Source organism: Balaenoptera borealis (assembly GCF_965194805.1).
Source record: "Balaenoptera borealis genome assembly, chromosome: 3".
Classification (NCBI taxonomy): domain Eukaryota; kingdom Metazoa; phylum Chordata; class Mammalia; order Artiodactyla; family Balaenopteridae; genus Balaenoptera; species Balaenoptera borealis.
The window spans coordinates 86361962-86372502 of NC_138866.1; the positions used below are offsets into that span (position 1 = coordinate 86361962).

The 10541-nt window shown below is 47.0% G+C and overlaps 1 protein-coding gene across 1 annotated transcript; it reads right to left on the reverse strand.

Annotated features, from left to right (window-relative positions):
- Nucleotides 1–769: 769 nt before the first annotated feature.
- On the reverse strand, nucleotides 770–4201 carry ELL3 (elongation factor for RNA polymerase II 3). Its single transcript, XM_082388834.1, has 11 exons — nucleotides 3967–4201; nucleotides 3688–3723; nucleotides 3231–3343; nucleotides 2900–3101; nucleotides 2731–2810; nucleotides 2520–2595; nucleotides 2153–2336; nucleotides 2027–2069; nucleotides 1729–1900; nucleotides 1454–1498; nucleotides 770–1377 (listed from the first exon to the last, which is right to left on the reverse strand). The coding sequence occupies exons 1-11, from the start codon at nucleotides 4096–4098 to the stop codon at nucleotides 1267–1269; spliced, it is 1194 nt and encodes a 397-aa protein (XP_082244960.1). The 5' UTR covers nucleotides 4099–4201; the 3' UTR covers nucleotides 770–1266.
- Between the last annotated feature and the right edge of the window lie 6340 nt (nucleotides 4202–10541).

Genomic DNA, 10541 nt, shown 5'->3' on the forward strand with positions numbered 1-10541 from the left:
AATTGCTGACACTGCCGGGTACAGCTCTCTCCCCCAAAGCTCAGGGTGTGGTCATTAACTTCCTTCTCCAGCGGAACTGGGAAAGGCAGTATCATTCCTTGTTGTGAGTGAAACATCCACTCCTTATGCAACAGTGAGGAACGAAAAGGATACAACTGGTGTGATCTTTGGTTCAAATGAACTGAACCATTTCCCTCTTCCTTTTTGTGGGTCAATCCAAATCCTATCCACAGTTATAGTTTTCAGTTACTGGATAATTCCAGATAGGAGCCCCAGTTGCAGGTGATCCTCAACCTCCATGTTTGGAAAAGGAGAGCTTTATTCCTACTGTATCCTCTAGTTACCAATTTCAACAGGGGTCCCCAACCCCTGGGCCAGTCCGTGGCCTGTTAGGAACCGGGCCGCACAGCAGGAGGTGAGCGGCGGGTGAGTGAGCGAAGCTTCATCTGCTGCTCCCCATCGCCTGCATTACCGCCTGAACCACCGCCGCCCCCTCGCCCCAGCATGTGGAAAAATTGTCTTCCATGAAACCGGTCCCTGGTGCCGAAAAGGTTGGGGACCACTGAATTACAAGATTTGATAGAGCCTCATAGCAAAATATATATCAGGGTCATCCATAGTGCTTTGAAAAAGTAAAGATGCCTAACCATAATCTTGGAGATTCTAATTCATAAGACCTGGGCTGGGATCTGGGGATCTGATTTTTTAGGGAGCCCCAGAACTGGTTCATATACACAGCCATGGGTAAGAGGATTCAAGGAAAACAAACTTGACACAGAAGCAATCAGTTTTAATTTTTTAGCCATGTTTGTAAAAGAATTCACTTTCAGTACATGGGTAACACCCAAGCCCTTTCCCATTATATCCAGTTGTATTACAAGTTCCTTTAGTTCTGTTACCAAAAGTTTTCATTGTTTCTTAAGGGACGCTACCAAGTAAATTCTGATGTTCTCAAGGTATCTTGTCCTGGAAATGGTATCATTTCTCAGGATTTAAAAATAACTTGGCTGAACTAAAGGTGGAGAAGCCAAGTCTCTGCTACTTTTCCTAGTCTCCTGGGCACAGCTGTGGAGTCTTGGCACTGTGCCCATGCCCTAAAAATTTAAATATGGCAATATGAAAACCAAACCTTAAGAACCTAGAGCAGCTCTCCTACTTCCCACCATGGACTCAGCAATAAGAAGAGCAGACAGTTGTATTCTAGTTAATAGCTGCTTTGTTCCTTCATAGCATACTGGGCAGAGGGTAAAGAGCCCTCTGTCATCTTCAGCTGCCCCTGTTCTTTTCCTCAAACTCCAGGATGAGACCTTTAATGTGGGACAATTTCTGATGCAGGTACTCACAGCGGCGCTTTTCTTCCCTGTAACCTGGGTACCGCTGCAGAGAAAAAGCATCCATGTCAAAAAAAAAGTCAATTCTGCCTTTTTGCTACCATTCCCAGGCCTGGTCTTACCTTCCTGAACTTTTTGTATTCCTGGACTATCTTTTCTTCCAGCATCTGAAACAGAAAATGTTAGCACCAAGTTTAACCTTAAGAAAAAAGCTCCAGTTCTCTTAGGGAGTGAAGGAACTTCCCTTCTCATTCTACCAAATTACACAGACTAATTTTTCCCTCAAAACTGGCTTGCTTGTCACGTTGGTCGTTGAACAAACAGGATTATGGGCAGTTAGCCAGGAGTTTACGGCCAGTAGAGCTCAGGAGCTAGCCTGGGCCCATCCAGCCCTTACCTTGTGTTCTGGAGTTCCTCGCTGAGCGCTCTTCATCTCTGCTCCCAGCTCTCTGAACCTTTGGCTTGCAGCCCCAACACGGGCATGCAGGGTGCGGTATTCAGCATAATCTGTCTCAAAGTCCTGCTTGTAAGCATGGTGCTGTTCTGCGCTGTGGATGGCCCTGTATTGCCTGCCAGGAGCAGAGTATTGTCACCTTCAATATCATTGCCCCCCAAAGCTTCCAGCTCCCAGGAAGTTTACCTTAATATCTCATATGCACAAGGCTTGATAAAATTGGAAATGGCAGGGAACTCACAGGAGGTAATCTGGTACCTCTTCAGGGCTTGGGGATTCAGAGTCTAGGAAGGAAGCAAGACATGAAGGTGATGATACGCTTTTTTTCCCCCACTATGGCAGTTTCACCCTCCTCCCATTAACTCACCTGCTTGAACTGAGGGACTGTGCACCAGCCTGGGGCTAATGTCTTCATCTTTATCTTCTTGCTCCCAATCTTCTCCCTCCTGTAGCTCCTGACTAGGCAGCCCTTGTAGGGGACTTGGAGCTAGAGACAGAGATCTGAGCCTCTTTTCTTTTAGTTTTACAGTAGCTGCAGGTGCTGGACGTTTCTGTTGGAGAAAATATCTCGGTCACATGAACAGTAAGCCAGAAGCCTCCTAGTCTGTCCTTCTCTTAAAAATTACTTCCATATAATGAGCTCTGGGACCATGAAAATGATAAGGTCCCAATTTTTAAATTTTAGCCTCATTGGACACAACTCTCTTTGAAAAACCCTTGCTATTACAACTTACCTTGTCCACGTGTTTCTGGCGAGCAGAGGAAGGCAGTACCTGATCAGGCTCTCTGTTTGGAAGATGGCTCTGGTTCCTAGGATATTTGAAGAGGGAATGGGAGAGAAGAAGCCAAGGGTAGGGCTAGATCCCTTTTTACAGCATTTAGGGTGGAGATTAGAGAAGACAATACCAGGGCTTCCCAGATTAGTCCCACCCTGCCCCCAAGTACCTCACTTCCCACTGCGCCATGTGTTCCCTCAAGGATCCTGGGAGTGACTGTTCTTGGCTGCTTGCCAGTGGATCTGGCACCTGGCAGGGAAAGTGGTAGGGGCACATGGCTCCCTAGGCTTCAGGCTTTGCCCCACCTTATCCCAACTCCCTGCAGTTTCTGGCCTTACCTCTTCTAGTGCCATCTGTGGCTGTGAAATTGTGTCTCCTGCAGAATAGTCTCCCATGTTCTGCCAGCTCTCATGATCTCTGGCATCTTCAGTCAGGTTGTGACCCTGAACTGAAGATGGGGCTGGGATAGAATCCATGGCTGCCCAAATAGTGAGGCGCTCCCTGAGTGGACCCAGGCAGTGGAGGCGGTTAGGCCCAGATCTGGAAAGAGGTGGTTTAAAACAAAAAACAAACAAAAAACAGGAAGGTGGAGAACTTTGAAGCACCTCTGGATATCCCCTTCCCAGACTTTGCACAAACTCTTTCTTACCTGCTACCTATTCCCCTTACCTGCCTAAATGTTGGCACACAAGGTCCAAGCCACCACCAGGGCCGTCCTGTCCACACGGAGACACTATGAAGGAAAAGAGGCAGGACCAGCCAGGACCTGGGAGCCTCAAATACTGTGGGTGAAAGGAGACCGTAAGCTCTATGAAAGTCAGTTCCTCCTACTATCGATGCCACTCCTCCCTGAGCCAGCCTAAGCCTGAAGATGGGTCCCACGGGGCTTATTAGCACACCAGGTGCAGCTGGGCCTGAGTTCCTCAGGAGGCTAAGACGGCACAGTCTCTTCAACCGCAGCCTCTTGGGACCACAACCCAGCAGCCCCTCACCCCATTTGGGGTTCAATTCTCGAAACTTCCTCAGACCTTGACTGCCCTCAGCCTCCCGCCCTGACGGTGCCTTTCTGGAGCCCATGTCTGTTCTCCCTGCACTCCACCTCCACACACCCCAGGCCCGCGCTTACCCCTCGGTTGCCTTGGAAAGCAATCACTGGCCGAACCTGCGGGGAGAGCACAGACTTGAGCTAAGAGCAGGTGAAGCAGCGTCCCGGATCCGGCGTCGGGTGCCCGGGGTGGGGGTGGGGTGGGGGGACCTGCCTCGCAGGCTTCACTTGGAGAGGTGGGGAGGCCGGAGACTGAGGATGCTGCTTCCCATCCCCAGGCCCCTTCGGCAGGGTCGCCGGCTGAGGCCCTACTTCCCGAGGGGTAGGGGATGGAGAGGATGGGGCCCGGGCCGGCCGTACCTGTTGCCGCTGACACTGTTGCAGCGCCCGCAGCGCCGCGTCGTTGAGCCTGAGCAGCAGGAGGCTGGTCCGGGCAGCGGGGGTGAAGCAGAGCCGGAGCTTCCCCCTCAGAAGCTCCTGGGGTCCCTCCATGGCTGCGAGGTTCAGAGCAAATAGGACGGGAGCCACAGACCAGGGCCACTACCACCTCCGCTGTGCAGGGCTAGGCTGGCACACCCGATAGCCCAGGTAGGCCCCGCCCCCCGCCGGGACCCCACCCCCGGCCCCACCCCCAGCCAGCCCCACCTCTGGGATTTCCCGCTCGCGTGGGCGGCGCTTCGCTCTCCCCCAGATGTTAGCACCGACCCCAGCGGTTTCTTCTTGGATTGGCATGCGCTTTTTGGGCTTTCGGAAGGTGCTCTCCCAGTTCCGGGGAGAAAGTCTGCAGCCAGCTTCAGACCTCTCACCAGTCCCCAGTCCTGCCTCAGTTTTTCCACCTAACCTGAACACTTGAGAGTTTCGGTCTCTAAGTGAAGCTGAACCTGCAACCCCTCGAGGGTTCTAGACGCAGAGGGGCGGGAGACAGCAACAGCTACTGGTTGCTGGTCGGGCCCAGCCCATCACGCCAAGAGCCCCAAGGGACCGGAGGCTGGCGGACCCGAAGGGGGATTCCCGACGCCAACACCTGGCCTAGCGCTTTTGCTTTTCCCTGCCCTACGTACTGCGGCGAACCCGAAGCCGGTTTCTAACTATGAATGGAGAGAAAATCAGGCCCCGTTTTTGGCAGCAGTGAAGCTTGGCTGTCGCAAGCAGATGGGCATCGATGGGCAGAGATGGGGGCCGTGGTTGGTGGCAGGAAAGTTGCAGGGCAGTGGAGAGGGAGAACTCAGTCCCAGGTCTCCCTTCCTGGACTATACACGTGAGATTGGTGGACACTGGTGTGAAAGGGAGCAGACTCACTCCCTCAGGAGGACCAAGAGGTGCCATGAAGTTTCCAGACATTCTGGAGGTCCAGATCCTGGTGCAGTGAGAACCCAGGACCAATCTCATGTCGGCCCTTGGTGTCTCCACTTGTCCCTGTTTGGGTATGTCTCCCAAGAGCCCTGGTGTTGTTCTCTTTCCTAGCTAGGATACCTCTGCTAAATCCCTGGACGGGCATAATCCCAGATGACCTTAATGCCCTTCACCCTAAATCAAATTATCTATACATTTGTCAAAACTCATCAAATTGCACACTTAAAATGTATCTATTTTAATGTCTGTAAATTATACCTCAATAAAGTTGATTTTTATTTTTTGGCCACACCCCGCAGCTTCTGAGATCTTAGTTCCCCCACCAGGGATTGAACCCAGGCCACAGCAATGAAAGCACCAAATCCTAACCACTGGACCTCCAGGGAACTCCCTAAATTTGACTTTTTAAAAAAAATTAGTTAATTTTTGGCTGCATTGGGTCTTCTTGCTTCACATGGGCTTTCTCTAGTTGTGGGGAGAGGGGGCTACTCTTCGTTGCTGTGCGTGGGCTTCTCATTGCGGTGGCTTCTCTTGTTGCAGAGCACAGGCTCTAGGCGCACGGGCTTTAGCAGCTGTGGCAGGCAGGCTCAGCAGCTGTGGCTCGTGGGCTCCAGAGCGCAGGCTCAGCAGTTGAGGCACACGGGCCCAGTTGCTCCGCAGCATGTGGGATCCTCCCGGACCAGGGCTCAAACCCTTGTCCCCTGCATTGGCAGGTGGATTCTCAACCACTGCACCACCAGGGAAGCCCCTGTATGTACTTATTATCAATTAATTCTTTTTTTATATCAATTAATTCTAATATGTTCCTCTAGAAGTGGAAATTTCCTCCTCATATATTCAAATATAATCAGTTATATTATCAATTTTATCAGTTATAAAACTTATCAGTTTTATAAATTTCCATTTTTTTCCTTAGATATATACCTCCAGACCCTTTCATTCTCCTGTTCCACTCTGAAATAGTTGCTTCTCTAAGCCTGCTGCAAAGTTATCATCCTGGGGTCTCCCTTCAAACAGCCTGGGGATTTCCTTATCTCCTATATTGGATGCCCTTTTTTCCTGAATTCTACTACTTTTTTCCTTGATTTACCCCCTCATTTTGGTGGAGTACATCTCCAATAGATTCCTGGACAGGGTGCATGGTAGATAAGTCCTTTGAAACTGTGTGTCTTTATTCTATTCTACTTAATTGATAGCTTGACTGGGTAAAAAAATTTGGTTGTTATTTTTCTTCAGATATTTGATGACATCACTCACTGTCTTTTGGATTCCAGTGTTGCTGCTGACAAGTCTGAAGTAATTCTGATTCTTCATCCTTTGTATGTGACCTATTTTGTATCTCAGAAACCTTTAGGATCTTCTCTTTGACTCCAGTGTTCTAGTATGTTGTGGCATCGATCTTTTCTTATTCTTTGTGCTGGGCACTCAGTGGGCCCCCTCTCATTCTTTCCTCTCATTCTGAAACTCATATAACACAGATGTTGGACCTCTTGAACTGATTGCCTAATTTTTAAATTTTTTCCTCTCCATCACTATCTTTTTGCCCAATTTTCTTGACTATTTCTTCAAGTTTTATCTTCCAATGCTTTTATCGTATTTTTAATTTCCAAGAGTTCTTTATTATTCTCTGAATGTTTGTTTTTTATAGCTCCCCTGTTTTTGTTCAATATCCTCTTCATTTCTAAGGGTACTAATTATAGTCCCCCCTCCCACTTTCTTTTGTTTCTGGAATTGTTTCTGATCCTCTAAGACCTTATTTTCTGTTTCTGTTTTGTTTTGGCCTATTTTTATGCTAAAAGTGTTTTCTCCAATGCTTGCTGATCCTCAGCTATCTACTCATCTCTACAAGCAAGGCACTAAAATCTGACTAGAAGCTTAATATGCATGGAGAGGGCTGGTTGCACTTTAAGATAATCTTACTGGATCATTTCATTATGTGATCCCTGTAATTTCTCTAATTATTCAAGCTTTTTCCCATCTCAGGTTCTTGGCATATGCTATTTCTATTGTCTGTGTATTGCTTAAAATGTATTTGGCAGAAGTTACAGAAATCTGACTCAAGGCAGCTTACACAAAAAACAAATACGTATGGTGGTTCTCATAGCAGGAAGCTCAGAGAGAGAACAAATATTACAGTTGATGTATTCAGTGGCCCAAGAGCATCATCAGGGACCAAGTTTCCTCCTGCCACTCACTTTGCTTCAACCTAAGGCGTGTCCTTCAAGGTCATAGAAGCCAAAAGCAGTAAGGGTTATGTGAATCCTTATTCAAGTCAGTGGGAGAGAGTACTGTCTGTCTCCACAATGGAACAAAAGTCCTTCCCTTTGGTCTGATAAGGCCAATTTAGGTCATATGCTAACTCCTAAACCTATAACTGTCACAAGGTGAATATCATGCATGGTTTAGGCAATCCTGAGCCAGTAATGCTAAGAGTGATGAGTTTACTTTGATTGACTTAGCCATTCAGGACCACTCTTGGAATATAGGGAGGGAAAAAATTTCCTAAAACTGTATTGCTCTTCTTTGTTAAAGGAGGGATGTTAGAAATGTTTGGAATTCAACTGCACTGCTGGAGCCTTCTTCTACTTTTCCTACAGGCCTCAGTTTAAAACTCACCACAGGGAATTCCCTGGTGGTCCAGTGGTTAGGACTCCATGCTATCACTGCCAAGGGCCTGGGTTTGATCCCTGGTCGGGGAACTAAGATCCCATGAGCTGCGTTGCGTGGCCAAAAAAAAAAAAAAAGTCACCACAGAAGTGGGTCTCTCCCATTATTCTTTGTCCTTGCAATTTTGTTTTTCTTTTAACACTTAACACAAGTTGTAACTTCATACTGTTTGGTTTGGCTACTTGTGAATTGTAAGTCTCCTCCACTAAAGTGTTAACTTCATGAGGTCAAAACCATGTCAGTTTTGTTCACCACTGTATACCCACTGCCTAGAAGTGTCTGGCACTTAATAGGTGTATGCTTAATATTTGATGAAGAACCCAGAAATCAATAGTATCTTCCTCTCTAACTGAATACCCAAAATATATTTTGAAGCTGCACACTTTTGCCATTTCTGCTGCCACCATTTTGGTCCAAGTGGCTATCTTCTGTTCCCTGATGTAATGGACATCTTTTGTTTGATCTGTCTAGCATCCTCCTTTTCTGGGGAACAAACTCCCTTTCTTTGATAAACCTGTTCCTTCCCCATACTATCCATATGGTTCTGGTGGGGGCTGCTCTCATTATATCCTGCCCCACACCACCTCCTCACCACAAAGGTAGGCACCTAAACCATCAGAGTCCTGTCCTGGGGTTTTAAAAACTAAATTTAAAGGAAGAGACTCAGACCCTCTCTCTTGGACACACTGTGATATGTGAGGGCAGGGACCATTGGTGGCCATTTCCTATCATGTCAAGGGATCTGGATCTGAGAAAATAAAGCAAAGAGATGGGGAGGCATCCCCCTGTCATCGGTTTTAGTCATTCACACCCCAGCCCATGCCCCAGTTTGGTTATGTAAGCCAACAAATTCCCCCTTTTGCCCAAATTGGTCTGAACTGCATTTCAATTATCTGTTACCCAATTAGGCCTAGCATCCTGGATCTCTGTGATAGCCTCCTGACTGGTCTCCCCATTTCCATTTACCTGCTCTAATCCACTTTCCTTCCACGGAGTGATCTCTTCAAAATTTACATCTTGCTGCTGAAGAGCAGGGACTGGGTTAAACCTTCAGCCCCACACTTTATTACCTGTGCTTCCTTGGGAAAGTTATTTAACCTGCCTGTGCCAAAGTTTCTAAATAGGTAGAAAGGGAATAATGACACCTCAAAAGGTCATTGTAAGGCCCAAATAAGAAAAGTAAACTTAATATACTTAATAAGCGCTCAATGTTAGCGAGTAGTGGTATTAGCAGTAGTGACTCAGATCATATCACTACCCTACCTTCTTCCTGACCTAGTTTCATACCATGCTCACTAGGCATTAGTGACTCTCCTACTACCTACCTATCCAGCCTGTTACCTATCCACTAAACTTGTGGCTCCTGATGGGATGGCCTGAGGGAGCAGGACCTTAGGGCCTTCACACACGCTGTTTCCTCTCCTAAAATGTTCTCCCCCGCCTCCTCCCACCCCTTGCCCTGGCTAAATCCTCCTCCTTTTGTCTCAGCTCAGTTATCACTTGCTTCACTTCCGTAATCAAAGTTAGGGTCTACAGATATACTCCCTTCACAGAACCAGCAGTAGTACGATTTCTTACCAGGAGAGGTAGAAAAATTGTTTACAGATAGTCTTTATTCAGATTAAACTGACATCTATTTTGATGGATAGGTGCTTATGCTGTGTGCCCTGTTAACTCTTTTGAATATCATCCTTGTGTAAAATCTGTTCGTTTCTTTCAAAGCAATTATCACAATTGATTTGCATACATATATATATATATATATATATACACACACACACACACACACACACAGAAATACCTATATATGTATTATATATAGAGAGAGAGCTGTTTCTTCTTCTCCACACTATATGTTCCATGAGTATGGCGATATACATGTTCTGTTCATCACTGTATACCTAATGACTAATACAGTAGTTGGTACATTGTTGGTGCATAACACAATGAATATTTGTTGAAAGAATGAGTGATTTCTTTGGCAATTCCTGGAAAAGTTAGACTGGAGGGAGGTGTGGCAACCAGCCTAGGTTCTGTTAGGATTGGAAATAGACTCTTGAGCATGGGGGTAGAGTGGGGTGAGTTAATAAGAGGAAACTGGTTACAGGGTTGTTCCACTCTCTCACCCACCTGAGCAGCTGGAGTTGATAAAGAGGTAGCAGGTGCCAAAAGAGAACTTGCTTCCTCATCCTGCACTATTTCACTCATCCCTGGCTAGCTCAGTTTTCTCCATGGGGCTGGTTCTGTAGTCTCTCTATATGCAAGGGGACCCATTGGAACCTGGGGGCTAGGAAGCCAGATAGTCCAAATTCTTTTTGTGAACTGTGGTCAGTCTGTTGCTATAGGTCTGCAGATGCTGTCCCCACCCTTGAAGTCCAGTTTCCTCATCTTCTCACTTTATATGTGGGGTCCCTAAATCCTGCCTCACCTCCTTCTCTCAGAGCCTTGGGTCCCTAACTCTCAACCTCGTGCTAAGTTAAAGTGGAGGTATTTTCTCTGCCCTCTGGCTGTTGGCCAGTGGCCACAGTTCTTCACCACATGGGCCTCTCCTCCTGACATGGCAGCTGGCTCTCCCTGAGCCAGTGATCCAAGACAGAAAGGAAAGCAGAAGCTGCAATGTCTTTTAGCATCAGAAGTGATATACCATCACTTCTGCCATATTCTATTGGTCACATAGACCAACCCTGATTTAGTGTGGGAGACGATTACACAAGGATGTGAATACCAGAAGGGAGGGATTATTAGGGGCCATTTCAGAGACTGGCTACTACTCAGGAGTTAGAGGAATTTGGAGAAGGAAGAGGAGGTTTTAGGACTTGCCAAAGGGAGATGGAGAGGACATTAACCAAGTGCCTATTATGGGCCAAGTCCTTTATATTAAGTTATCTATATTAATCTTTTCCACAACACTAAGG